A 14,697-nucleotide genomic window follows, 5' to 3' on the forward strand; every position below is an offset into this window, starting at 1 on the left:
TCTGGACACAGACAAGAATCTGAACATCACCAGCTGCAGCCGCCACCACCACTGGCATATCTGCCAGCTCCACTAGATGGCAATGTGAGACTGAAAACCCAAAGCAGCAGCAGCCGCGCAGCACGAAGGTGAAGAGACGCGGAGTGAAGCCATCACAGCCACACACAAAGTGACAGGCACTGGCATGGACACTGCAGAGCAGCCCATCAGGGCTGCAAAAATGTCTGAAAAAGAGTGGCAATCACCTCGGGCTCTTCTCACCCACCCCTCAATATCCTGCTGTGTCACTTGGTGTCACCACTACCCTGATGAAGCTGCCACCCCTGGGCAGGGGACGAGACATCCGAGAGATTGGTAACCGTTAGCACCATCGCATGTCGTTTTTATTCTGCTGGGTGGCACAGAAGGAGAAGGGGGGGGCTACCCACTGAAGTGAGGCGGACCACCTGGGTTAAGCTGATGTGCATTCTGACGTGGCACCATGGACCTTTTACAGCACCCAGTTAAGAACCCCACACAGTGGGGCCACGGAGACCCCGGTGGTAGGGTGCCAGGCATGGTGTGTGTGTGTGTGAAGATGAAGCCCTTAAAGAGCAAAAGTTACAAGAACCTCTCCGTTGACATGGCCGCCAGTGATCACCTGTGTGTCACCTCTGACCCCAAGTGAGTGCTGGGAAGCGGAGCCAGTGGCTTGAATGAGTTGGCAGGGTGAGGAGGAAGGAGCTCAAGAAGATCAGCCATGTTAGACACTCGGCTGCGGTTTGGTGCGCCTCCCACAGTCAAGTGAACTGGCGATGCCAATGTGGCCCTGGGGTGCGTTTGGGGTGCGAGGGCACCTTCTCTTCCTGCCTTGTGCCCTGTGCTATTTAAGGGGGCTCCAGCAAGGGGACTGGACTAACCAGGTTAGAAAATGACAGCCAAAGGTACCTGTTTATGGTGGGGGGGGGGGGGCAGCACCAGGAGGGCGATTTTTTATTTCAAAGTCAAGATGCTCTTTTAAACTGGGGGGGCCACCGATGTTGTCCAGTGGGCTTTTAAGCAAACTTTGTAGAACTCTGATCTGAAACGTTACCCATTCTGAGCTCAGGACCACTCCACTAGAGCCTATCGATGACGGACCCCACAGCTTTCTGGCAGTGTGTGTGTGTGTGTGTGTGTGTGTGCGCGCTCATAGGACCTCCACAATCAATGGGCTCATAAACTGAGAAGATACAAGGAGATCAAAGGAAACTCAGGTATCACCAGATAATGGAAGCCGTAAGCAGCGTCAGGGGGCCGATAAAACATCAAATAACGGGAAGCTCACCGCACCCTTAAGGGTCCGAATGTTCTTAACAAACAGGCCAAATCAAGCCAGCCGCAGCCGCCTCGGCTCACTCTTTTATTAACGAGTTAGCGGTCGCTACTAAAGAGAGACCCTCGGCGACCAAAACTCAGCACCTTCAACTGTCACACGTCACCACGAGGGCGACTTCTGTTACTCGTCTCTCATTTTAGTTTGTAAGTAGTGAGGCCCCTTAATTGCAGGGCTGTGTTCAGTTTGGGTCCCCACATTACAAAAAGACAGAGCAGTGCTGGAGAAGGTCCAGAGGGGAGCACGGGGGGCCATTGAGCCCAACAACGCTCACCACCTCAATCCAACTGACGCCTGCAAAATAGCAGCAAGTCGAGTATCGAGGGTCCCTAAAGTCCTCCTGCCCACCACACCACTTGGTCACACATTTCATGTGTCTGTGGCCTTCTTCCTAATGTTGGTGTGACATTTCCGCTTCACAAGTGTCCAGCCGTGTTCTTGATGACCTCATTTTAAAGTCACCGTCTCGGTCCACTGCACTAATTCATTCATTTTCATCACTTCAGTCAGGTCTCCTCTTCATCTCCAGGCTCAGCTCTTTTCATCTTTCATCTCAATCACTGTGATGCACTCCTCTCAGGACCACCCAAGAAAGACAACGAGTGCAGAATGGAGCTGCTAGAATCTGAACTAGAAATGAAAATCCGAGCCCATCATGCCAGTCTTAGCATCACTACACTGGTTACCAGTGCCATTCACAATGGACTTTAAGATCCTGCTGCTGGTTTACAAAGCCGTCCTGCCTGTCTGTCACCTGACACTCCAAATTGTAGCCTCAGATCTTCCCCGATATTCAGCTTATGCATTGAATTATCATCATCATCATCATTCCTGGTGGCTCCACACTCCATACTCACACCTACTTTCTCTGCTGTTCTTTATCCAGTTTACTGTGATCTGCGCCCCCACCACCTGATCAAAGCACCGTGCTGCCCTCCATTGATGGATTAAAGGCCAGAGGTCCACATGACCACCATCATCATCATCTAATTCTTTCACATGAAGCCTGAAAACCACGAGGACTGATTGAGATCATTTATGTTAGGGGGGACTGGGTGGTCTCGTGGCCTCGGACCCCCTGCAGATTTAGTTTTTTTTTTCTTCCAGCCATCTGGAGGTTTTTTTTCTGTCCGCCCGGCCATTGGACCTTACTTTATACTTTGTTAATTACTGTTGCCTAATTTGATTTTTAGATTTTTTCTTATTTCTTTATTCATCTTATAAAGCACTATGAGCGACATCATTTGTATGAAAACGTGTGATGGAAATAAATGCTGTTATTGTTTTCTCAGAACTCATCCACTGTAGTCCTGTAATCAGCCTGGTCGCTCTTCTCTGGACCTTCTCTTGTGCTGCTATGTCTTTATGGAGACCCAAACTGCCCACCGGACTCCAGATGAGGCCTCACCAGTGTGTTATAAAGCTGGAGCAGAACCTCCTGGGACTTGTACTCCACACATCAAGGCGCTATATAATCTAATATCCTAATAGCTTCCATGGTCACTTTAGTCCACTTCAATCATGTCACCTCTTAATCGCCATTTGGTTCAGAGATTCCTGTCTTCCCTCCATTGTTGGTCTCTGTGGTCCAGGATATCAGCCTTGTTACTCTCCTCTGGATCTTCTCTAGTGCTGCTGTGTCTGTTCTGTAATATGAAGACCAAAACTGCACCCAGGACTCCAAATGAGACCTCACCAGTGTGTTATAAAGACTTGAGCAGAATCTCCTCTGACTTGTACTCCACACATCAATGCGCTATAAAACCTGACATTCTGTTAGCCTTCTTAATGGCTTCTGAACACTGACGGGAAGTCGATAGCTTAGAGTCCACTACGACTCCTAAATCCTTCTCATAAGGTGGACTCTCGATTTTCAGGCCCCCATTGTGTATTCAAACCTAACAGTTTTACTTCCTTTGTCTAAATACAGTATTTACATTCACTGACATTCAATTTCATCGTCCACAAAGGGCAACTGAGGAGAAGTGAGGACTGAAGGAGCTTCTGAACTGAATGGAGATGTGACTGAAGTGGACAGAAGCCAATAAGAAGGCTAAAAGAATGTAAGGTCGATAGGAGAGGCGCTATATAATAACCAGCTAAATATGAAAGCCATTAAGAGAGAATGAGAGAGAGAGAAGTGAAAGGCACTATATAATAGATAGATAGATAGATAGATAGATAGATAGATAGATAGATAGATAGATAGATAGATAGATAGATAGATAGATAGATAGATAGAAGGCACTATATAATAGAGATAGATAGATAGATAGATAGATAGATAGATAGATAGATAGATAGATAGATAGATAGATAGATAGATAGATAGATAGATAGATAGATAGATAGATAGATAGATTAAAGGCACCATATAATTGATAGATAGATAGATAGATAGATAGATAGATAGATAGATAGATAGATAGATAGATAGATAGATAGATAGATAGATAGATAGATAGATAGATAGATAGTGAAAGGCACTATATGATAGATAGATAGATAGATAGATAGATAGATAGATAGATAGATAGATAGATAGATAGATAGATAGATAGATAGATAGATAGAAGGCACTATATAATAGAGATAGATAGATAGATAGATAGATAGATAGATAGATAGATAGATAGATAGATAGATAGATAGATAGAAGGCACTATATAATAGATAGATAGATAGATAGATAGATAGATAGATAGATAGATAGATAGATAGATAGATAGATAGATAGATAGATAGTGAAAGGCACTATATGATAGATAGATAGATAGATAGATAGATAGATAGATAGATAGATAGATAGATAGATAGATAGATAGATAGATAGATAGATAGATAGAAGGCACTATATAATAGAGATAGATAGATAGATAGATAGATAGATAGATAGATAGATAGATAGATAGATAGATAGATAGATAGATAGATAGATAGATAGATAGATAGATAGATAGATAGAAGGCACTATATAATAGAGAGATAGATAGATAGATAGATAGATAGATAGATAGATAGATAGATAGATAGATAGATAGATAGATAGATAGATAGATAGATAGATAGATAGATAGAAGGCACTATATAATAGATAGAATTGGCAGGATTAGATAGATAGATGCACACCAGTCTGTCAGTCCCTCTGTCACTTAACGCCCTTTTCCTATTTCGCCTGATATCATAGCAGGTCTTTCTTTCTTTCTTTCTTTCTTTCTTTCTTTCTTTCTTTCTTTCTTTCTTTCTTTCTTTCTCTCTCTCTCTTTCTTTCTTTCCTTCTGTACATACGATACAACTCAGCTCAGATTTGTCTCAAATGTGCTCCACTTATTCCTCAATGGAATGTGCTAGGAAAGCCCAGTTTTCCTTCCAGTATCTCCCATGGATGCCCCACATGTTTTTGTAATCACATAAACTCGTCGTCGAATCTTCAGATTTGTTTGTCATTAAACCACGAGTGAGCTCGGTGCGACTTCATTTTGTTGTTTTCATTTGCTCTTTCTCAAATGTACATAAGTGGGGTTCCCTCCATCGTAACCCCCAGGTTGTCTCCTTGTACCCGTTGAAGAGCTGCTCCTGATGGCAAACCAAATTCCCAACACAAATGAATGTAGAGCTCCATAAACGCTGCAGCACTTTCAGCAGATCCCCTTGCATTTCGTTGTGACGTCATTTCACTCGAGTATTTCAGTCTTCAGACTTCACGTTGCTGTAACACGTTCACTCAGCGGTGCCTTACATTATATTATCTTATTATCCCGAGACTCTCAGTGACCGCCAGCTAACAGCACATCACCCGAGGTGGAGCTCCGTTGGCCATCACAAGTCCGTTTGGCTCCATGACGCTGCAGTATTATACCATAATACTAATAAAATGTGTCCCGTGCATCGTCTGCTAGGACACAGTGGGCCGCAGGACTTCAGAGACCTCCACATCTCGACCCGATGTAATTTTGGACAAACCGAGTGAACACAATGGACTGAATGGCCCGCTCTCATTACTGACCAGGACCACTGGATGTGCTCGGCTCCATCAGCTGTGTGACGTCATGGAAGACCACCGCTGTGCATTCTTGGGATGTCTGAGAGTGGATGAAGACCCCTCACATGTGGGGGTCTGCTTGGCTCTTTGCTCATTTTCACCTCATGTTAAATACACGTCCCACGATGGCTGGGGCTCCTCCCCCTGGCTTATGTTTAAATTGCTTCTTCTTCTTCTTCTTGTCGTCTTTCTTCACGTTTTCATGTTCCTTGTATTTTTGTGGGCGGGTCCACCTGTCAATCACAGTTCAGGACCCGCCCCCAGCCCTGTAAAGGCAGGCTGGGAATTGTAGTCCATGGTGGTTCATTTTGAAGGCACGCTGCTGGATTTTGGTGGGATTTGTGACTTTTGAACTTTCTTTGCTTTGGACCTCTGCCTTTGCCTTATTTTCTTGTGGATTTCATTTTATGACTCAGGTGTTTTCTTATTTTTTTACTTCAGTGAACTCTTTTGTTGTGTTTTTTCAAATTCTCCAATACATTCTTCTTTTCTAAAGTTTCTTTGCTGCCTGGCTTTATACAGGCCAGGGGTTTAGAGTGATCCTCTTCCTTGTGGAACATTCAGGATATTTCATAATATGTATTTTTTTTAAACTTTGACTTTGGCACGTATTTTGGCCTGGTGTAAGTAGAATCCAGCCACTTTCCTGGACACTGGGCTGCCTTCTGGTGGACCTCCTCAGGGCAGACTGGTGGGATTCAGGCCTTCTCTAATGTCGGTTTATGAAGGCCTCACACCACTGTGTGTGTCATACCAGCTTTTGTTTTGGTTTCTCGTTGAGCTTTGGTAAAAGATGGTGTTATGATTTTTGCACTGTTGGGTTATTCACATTGGGGTCTGTCATTTTTTTAGGCATTTGGTTTTGATATAAAACTCATATTTTGCTTCAGATAACGCCTGTACTGCCTTTCTCTGTCTTGTTTATGTCCACATTTCACCGCCGTTTTGCATATTTCTAATCAGCCACAGCAGTCATGTGATCCACACCTTCATCTCGTTGTGACGTCACCTTTGAGCTCCTACAGATTGTGATGGCACAGAGCCGTCGTTGTCCAAGTCTGTGGGTGAACTTGACGACGTGCGCACTTGCTACGAGCCCCCCGATTACGACTTTGTCTCTTTAGGTGGTCTGCTCTTTTGGCATCTGACTGGAGCAGCACCCGAGACATTGAGATTTGTCTCCATCTTGTGGTCGCCCTCTTACCTACGCTGTGGCTCTCTAGATGTTTGCTTTGTTTCACCTTTCAATGCGTATTTAGAAAATGTCGGCCTTTACTTGCGCAGGCGTCAGAGTACCACGTAACTCACCTCTCGAGGGTCTTACCGTTTACTTTAAACGATTTCTAAAAGAGACTCAAATGTGATTGTGTGGAGGACTCACCCGAGCCGAGACGGTTCTTATAAAGCATCCCGCTGTTATTCCGGCACCGCACTGGCAGCTCGTTGTCGTACACTGAAGGGTCCCAGTTGTACTTTGTGCCTTCTTTCTCCGGGCCGGGCGTCAGAGGAGTTGATGGTGTCTGTGGACCTGTAGTGGGAATGAAGACAAAAACAGATGGCTGAAGGTTTGGAGGAGGAAATGTAAAGTAAAAAGGAAAGAAAGAAGCAACTCTCAGCAATCGTCATTTAAAATGGCACTGCGTACGCCTCCAGCGCCCACTGCTAATGCCCATCTTGGTCAGAATGGAACTGCGCGGGGCCAAAGCAGCTCAGTCAGCCAGTGGGCCGCAGCTTCAAAATGGCGCGACTGATGAGCTTCGTCTTTCTACCGTCAGGTGCCGCCTCTCAGATCTAAAGAGCGGCTGCGTCTGTCACACACCACACATGAGGTCGCCAACGCCGTTCATTTAAGAACTGAAAACAAACGGAGTCAGGAAGACGGAAATCCAAGGCGACCTCTCAAGGCCTTGCAGCCTTACATTCACCGTTTCACATTCAGTCCGTAAAAGACGAGGCGAGAGGCACTGGCCTTCAATAACAGAACGACGTCTTGTGAAATTACACGTTTAGTGAGGGGTGAGGCGTGCGATGCCAGTGGGATCAACCAGCGGCACACAATAGCAGACGGAACGTCACGGAGCTCAACTGAACAGATGGCGTCTCGTTAGTCGACTCGACTCGGCGGCAGTGGTTAGGATAGTTTGGCCTTTTTATATTAGTTTTTACTTCTATATTTGTTCTGACCTTACTTGGAAATTCAGTTTAGTTTTAGTTTTACTTCATTGTGTATTTTTATTTCACAAAGACATTTCTATTTTATTTTTATATCTATTAGTTCTAGTTTTAGTAATTATGGTGTGGAGTTTAGTTTTGTGTCACAATGGTGGCTTTAGCAAGCGTGACCTTTAACCTTTGCCTGAACTCTTCAGTCACACAGCACTCCGAGTGTCCCACTTAACGGGTTAGGACACGAGTTTAAAAGCTGACTCCACTCCATGGTTTACTGTCTGGGTTTGTTTTTCTCTGATAAATACAAGCAGAATCAAAACCAGGTACTGAATAAGAACAATTTTATTATTTTTAAAATATTTTGTATCATTTTTGTTGAACAAATCTGCACTTTTTTTATCTTTTCCTTTTATTGCCCAGAATGAGCCAATTTGTAATGAAATTGAGGTGAATGTTAAGGTCTGAAGGTTTTTTACTCTCAATGTCCACAGCACACCACATATCCCGCTCCAAGACAATGTACTTATAATGAATGACTTCAATATTACATTCACAAATCTCAAACACTGGGCTTTGTTGTTTTCTACCAGCCATCTTCATCTCTGATTCCATCTCACAAACAATTTATAGACTGACTTTTAACACCTGCAGGCCTGAAAAGATCAAACATCACAAAAGAGAATCTACTGTGAGGTGTGATTGTGAAAATCATGTGGGGCTGAGGAAGAACAGGGGTCTTAGGCTTGAATGAGTGTGCAGACCCCACCTGACTGTACTGAGGGAAGCAAAGAAACACAAGCATGGCGTGTGAAGGTTAGGGGCAGTGAGACTTGAATAGCCCACCATGAGAACAGTAAACCCTTAATGAGCAGAGCAAGAGCAGATAATAGGAGTGTAGAGGGGCACAAAGTGACAAGGACAGCATCTGACATTAAGAACAATACACACGACACGATCTAAACCTCACGAGGATCACACGACACCTGGAGCCCACCCAGCAGGTATGCATGCAAGGTAGGAAAAATCCTGATATACAATATGTGTGATATGACTGATGTGAAGAACAAAACGCATATGATATTCAACTGTCTGTTCTGAGAGAGAGAGAGAAACACTGAAAAGAGGGGGACAGATATTTTAAAACCTAATTCTGCTACTGGATTACTTTCACAATATCAGGTATTTAGAGCTGTGAATATCAACTAAAAAAGATAAATTAATAATAATATAGAATACATACAAAAACTTCAGTAGAGACGTTGCCAGGTTTGTGTCACTTTGTTGTTCAACGACATTTTTAAAGTCAAAGTGATTGGTCAGCAACAATACGCTGATCTTGTATGACGGCCGTCAGTCTCTCGTTTGATTTTCAGAAAGGATTTCTTGTGTGTGAAGTTTCTGGTGAATTATTATCATCAAAACACAGCCACCTGAGACACCTAAACTCAAACGTTACTCAAACTCGACTCTTCTGTCCATACGGTGAAGGTTTTGTGGAGCAGCACATTCCCATTTCCGGCATTTAAATTACATCTCGATAATCAAGAAGCTCAGAGAACGGCGGCCCAGTAAGTCGCTTTCTGTTCCACACGACTCACGCGCCCGCGTTCAGCTCACTCGGCCACCGCCAACGCCGATCACTGGATGAAGACACGCGGGCGGCTTGTGGTCGAGGACTTTCTGTTTTAGAGTTAAAGATTAACGGCAAGAATATTCATTCAAAAACGAAAACTACAAATATTTTTAGTAAATTATTATTGTGTTTCAGTTCGTCTTTCCAGCTACTTTAATAGTTCAGTTTTAGTTCTTCATTCCGGTTTTGTTAATTATTTTATTTCAGTTTACTAAAACGTTTTTTAGTTTCAGTTTTGATTTTAGTTATTCTTAACTATAATAACTTTGCTTGGTGACACGACACCCAAAACAAGGAGGTGGGAGTTAAGGGGGGAGGGTTGGGGGGTTGAGGTCAAGCACCCCTAAACTTGGCCCACCTGAAAATGAAAAGTCCAGTTGATTAAACGGGAGCCTCTCACCCTGTCATGACGAATCCTCCGATGTGTTCACTTTGGTCTTCATGAGAACATTCTGGACATTCAGGCCACAAAGCTCGCCAGTCCTGTCCACTTAATTCTTCTATTAAACATCAAGTCGAGTTTTGAAAGTCCCTCAAGTCCTCCTGTCCACCACACGACTTGGTCTCTCGTCATTCCAGGTGTCTGTCGTTCTTTGTGTTTCCCCTTCACAAGTGTCCAACTGTGTCCCCGAGTTCTTGGTGACCTCATTTTAAGGTCACCGTCTCAATCCACTGCACTAATCACCTTCGTCATTTTAGACCCTTCAGTCAGGTCACCTCTTTATCTCCTTAAGGATCAGCTCTTTTCATCTTTCCTCCTCACTCACCCCCTGTAGCCCCCCATAATCAGCCTGGTTGCTCTTCTCTGGACCTTCTCTTGTGCTGCTATGTCTTTATGGAGACCTAAACTGCACCCCGTACTCCAGATGAGGCTTCACCTCTGTGTTATAAAGCTTGAGCAGAACCTCCTGGGACTCCACACATCCACATCATCAATCCACTGGACTAATAGCCTTCATCATTTTAAACCCTTCACTCAGGTCTCCTCTTCATCTTTCTAAAGGCTCCACTCTTTTCCTCATCACTCATCCCCTGCAGCCCAGTCGCTCTTCTCTGGACCCTTACATGACGAAGGGGCAGATGTTAAATATTCACCTCATAAGAACGCGTGTCTGCCCCCCCCCCCCCCCCCCCCCCCCCCCCCCCCCCCCATCTTCTGTATTAACTCTTTTGTTACCACCCAGGCCGCGGGCCGTCGTACCTGGCGTGATAGGAGTTGCTGGCCCCTTCAAACTGCTGGTGTCCACGATGCTTCCATCCGTGTGGACCACAATCAGAGTGGCCTTCTGGGCGTTGAGGGGGTCTCCGAGTTGCAGAGTTGTTCTGCCAGCCTATGAAGTAAAAGATAAAAATAAATAAATTCAAAAACGGGGCTCCTTCGGCCTCCACGCTTCCCTGATGGCAGTGACTCGAGTGACCCGACTGCCTTAGTTAAGGGGTCTCGACAGCTTTGTCACTTGTTTTAGGGCTGTGTTCACTTTTATTCAGACAACGTCAGTCGGGGACACAGGAGTGTGGACTGGAGGTGAAGCTCCCCCCCCCCATTTACAAGTAAAGTCATCTTCAGATGGGACACCCCACCCCACCCCTTCATCTAGTTGTCATTAAACCGAGTGGCTCAAAACTTCAGTTGACTATGAATGTCATTAAGCCGAGTCACACACAGCGTAAGGGGGACCCTAGTGCCCACCCTGTTGTTTCCTGGACCACCCACTTTGACATTTCTGTTTTTTGTGGCACCTTAACAAACTCCCTACCCTGGACCCAGAGGTGGTCCCAGAAGCCTTTGACCAAACACTCACCAGGACGTGCTCAGAGATGGACGCTGCGTTAGCCACCGATGTGGTGAACATGTTCTCTCCGCTGCCAGGGACATTTCCAACAGTCATTGTTGTCACCTCTGGATTGTCGAGACCAAAGAAAAAAAAAAAGGCTCCATTAGAAAGATTACGGACCCCGAGATGTGAACTGAACTGTGATGGCAGGCTGCAGATGTGCACTTCACACCGTCACCCCATCCTGGGTCGGGGGGCTCAGCTCTTCACCACCGTCTGTGTCACTGGCAGACCTCAGCATGTGTCTATTTGTGGAAAAACGTCATCCATCATCACCAAGACTGGCAGCAGGCTGAGGTCCCCACTTTACCCTCTCTTCACCTCTGACTGCGTGGCTGAGCACAACTCTAATGCCATCTTGATGTCTGGTGAAGATACCACCAGCTCAACCAGGCCAGGCCGGGACAACAACCTCACCCGGAGTGTTAGCAAAGCCAAGGAGCTGGTCATGGATTATCATAAGCTGGTGAGGGGGCATCGTGCCATTCATCGGAGGGGAGGCTGTGGAACAGGTCAGCACTTCAGGTTCCTTGGGTTGACCCCCACTGATGACCTTAAAGGGTCAAGTCACACTGCAGCCCAACTGCACCTCTACTCGCTCATTCAATCCTTTGTGATCTCCTGGTGCGGCGGCCTGCTCAGAGGGTCTCACCACATCCATACCAGTCGCTGTCTCAGGTGAGAGCCCTGCCACCCTGCACCGCCACTCTTCACCCACGCACCCCCAGTATTTAGCCCACTGCATGAGTAGTCAGTAACCTTGTCACCTCCGCGCCTGCTGCCACTTCTCGTTCTTACTCCATATTTTCATTTGGGCTCCAGTGCCCGTTCCCTGTCTGCGGAGACACATGAAAGTCAGGTGGCATTTCACTGCACGCGGTTGTGGCCCACAATTCATGAATTCAGGGAGAAGTTTAAATATCGAGGACCAGTGGCAGCCAAGATGAACGCAGAGACTTCACCCATAGAGGGCAGCGTGGATGGGACACTCGGAGTGCTGTGTGACTGAAGAGTTCAGGCAAAGGTTAAAGGTCACGTTTGCTAAAGCCACCAATGAGAGGTGGAGTTGAGCCGTGAGCAGCAAAGGCACCACAGCAGGAGAAATGAGAAGGTGGAGAGAAAAAGAAATGAGGGACATCAAAATCTAAGAAAGAACCGGAAAGGAGGCTGATGTGCTGTGGACAAGTGACGAGGAGAGACAAGGAACATGTGGGCCAAAGAGTGACAGACGTGGGGACAGATGAAGTCAAAGAAGGAAGAGGGTCCGACTGAGGAGGACTGAGCCAGTCTAACATGTCAACCCCACATGGACATGGGAAAAGATGAAGAGGAAGAAGAAGAACAGTGACACCAAAGACTTGAGTCACACAGATGTGTGTCAATATGGCAACTCTAGTGCAGACAAATCAAATAATGTGGCAGAGGAAGACGTTCAGTAGACTGACAAAAAAAACAATGGTGGCGATCAACTGGACGACAGATGAAACCCACGGCCACTGAGAGGGCTACCCCTACAGGCCTTCATCATCTGTCCATCACTCCCTCTGAGTGGCCACAGGAGTTTGGTCCGTCACTACAAAGTGCTGTAAAATACCTGAAGACCACTCAGTCATGAGCATCAGCCCGCCGTGCCATTGCTTTGTTAAACGGAGACACATAAGCGTTGTGCCATTCCCTTCTGCTCCCTTTAAGGGGCGCTATAAAGCCCAAGTGTCCGTCACATGCACCTCCGAAAGGCCCAATCCAAGTCTGGAGATGGCCACCCCATGTGACGAGCGCCAGTCAGTAACTGATGGCAGCGGTAAGCGTTGGCTGGGATCTCACATGAGGACCACGAGGCGGGCAGACCTTCTTGGACCAGCGTGGTATCAGACGTGGCTGAGCTCTGCCCTGTGCCACTGAAGTGAGGGGCAGCTCCTCCAATCCAACATCTTAAGACCTCCGCTGGTAAATGTCTGACAGTAAACTTAGGAGGTCCGGCAGATCATTTGGGGGCGCCGTGCCAAGCGGGCATCTGAAAAGGGCCTCCAGTCCAGGCTGCTACACTCAAGTTTAACATGACATGCCTGGCGCGAGGGAAAGGCGCTATATACGTAAATATGCATACGTTACCAAATAGCTGCAGACACATCTGTCTATGGTTATGGAAATAAAATGTTTTTAGGTAAAGAGGCACAAACGTTACCAGGTCAGGTGGTGCTGGAGATGGGCAGCATGCTGATAGGCACAGCAGTCATCTATCTTTAAAGAACAGGATTTCATTAATATTGAGGATGAAGATGATGATGACGATGATGATATACTTCATTAATTGCCATCTTTTCACATGACCTTTGGGGGTCAGAGGGCAGGGTCAGCCGTTTTTAGGTTAAGGATTTTCTCAAGGACCCAAACTGAACTCGTGATTCTAAGAGCCTCATCGAATAAAGAAATGAGACGCCAACGTCACCCACACGCCAGCTAAACTTAAAGGGTCACTTTGGGCTTCTTCTTTTATTTTCTGCTGATGTCCCATGAGCCTCTGCTGCAAAGTATCACTGAGGATACAATACATATATATATATATATTTTAATTCATAGAAAACATTTAACTTTAGGAAACACTTTCACGTGGTAAACGCATACACGCCACGTTTGTGAAGACAGAACATCCGCTTGAGAAACACCAAAGTCACCCCTTAAAGATTTGACACCTCGGGTGACAGTTCCATCCAAAAATGGACAAAAGGCACGAGACGTGTCACACCGTCAGTGAAACCATCGACCTGCGGCGATGGCCCTCCATCTGAGCACAGCAGTCCATTCGGACCACCCAACGGCTCATAGTGTGTGTGTGTGTGTGGGTAGGTGGGAGCGCCTTGCTGCAGACAGCCATACCATCCGTCCCGCTGATGTCAGCCATTGGGCTATCAGCAGCCTGCAGACGCAGGGCAGGATTCAGTGCTGATGCCCTGGCAGGACCCACTCACCCACATGCCAGGCCCCCCACTAGTGCCAGGCCCATATCCGCCTACCCATCTTCCTGATGCACACCTTTTTGAAATCTAAGAGGAGATAAAGGAGCTCACTGTCTTGGGAGGCACAGTGGTGCACTGGGGGGGCTCCAGCCACCATAATGGGACCAGTGTACAGGGACCCTTCAAAGACCACCACGCCATAAGAATTCACTCCAAACCAGTTCAGTTTCCTCTTCCCCAATGACGTTTTGCCGAGTTCTTCAAATTTCCCAAACCTTTCTATGATTTTGAAGCGAGTTCAGCAGGTCACTAGTGAGGACATTAAGGGAATGACAAGCCACACACTGTCACACACTGGGGGGACGAAAGAAAGAACAATCCAGAATGATGCTGTGTGTGTCTGAGTGTACAAGACGACAGGCTGGCACTCTGAACGTTCTGAGAAAGACAGTAGGGGTCTGCAGCCCACCCCAGGACCACCGGGTGTAAGGCAGGAGACAGCCACACGCAGCGGACCACCAAGTGACACTCAGTCAGCTTAACCTGCAAGTCTCCAGGGAAACAGAAGGAGACCCTCAGAGGACCACGGAATTGAGGGTCTGGCGTTCCTGCAGACAGTCAGCCTGGTGAGGGATCGACACGTGAAGTGAATACCCCGGACCACCAATGGACTGGCGGGGCAATAAAAGAGGGTGCCACGGGTAAGA

General features: G+C 46.4%; 1 protein-coding gene across 1 annotated transcript in view; it reads right to left on the reverse strand.

The window, feature by feature from the left end:
* deaf1 (DEAF1 transcription factor) overlaps positions 1-14,697 on the reverse strand; it is a 42,482-nt gene that overhangs the window by 22,520 nt on the left and 5,265 nt on the right. Inside the window, exons 2-4 of the mRNA XM_028796141.2 lie at positions 11,001-11,098; positions 10,400-10,529; positions 6,778-6,924 (exon numbers count right to left, since the gene is read on the reverse strand). Of these exons, the coding sequence (XP_028651974.1) occupies positions 6,778-6,924; positions 10,400-10,529; positions 11,001-11,098 (375 nt within the window). The remainder of the gene's footprint in view (positions 1-6,777; positions 6,925-10,399; positions 10,530-11,000; positions 11,099-14,697) is intronic.

This window comes from Erpetoichthys calabaricus, chromosome 2, assembly GCF_900747795.2.
Source record: "Erpetoichthys calabaricus chromosome 2, fErpCal1.3, whole genome shotgun sequence".
Classification (NCBI taxonomy): Eukaryota; Metazoa; Chordata; class Cladistia; order Polypteriformes; family Polypteridae; genus Erpetoichthys; species Erpetoichthys calabaricus.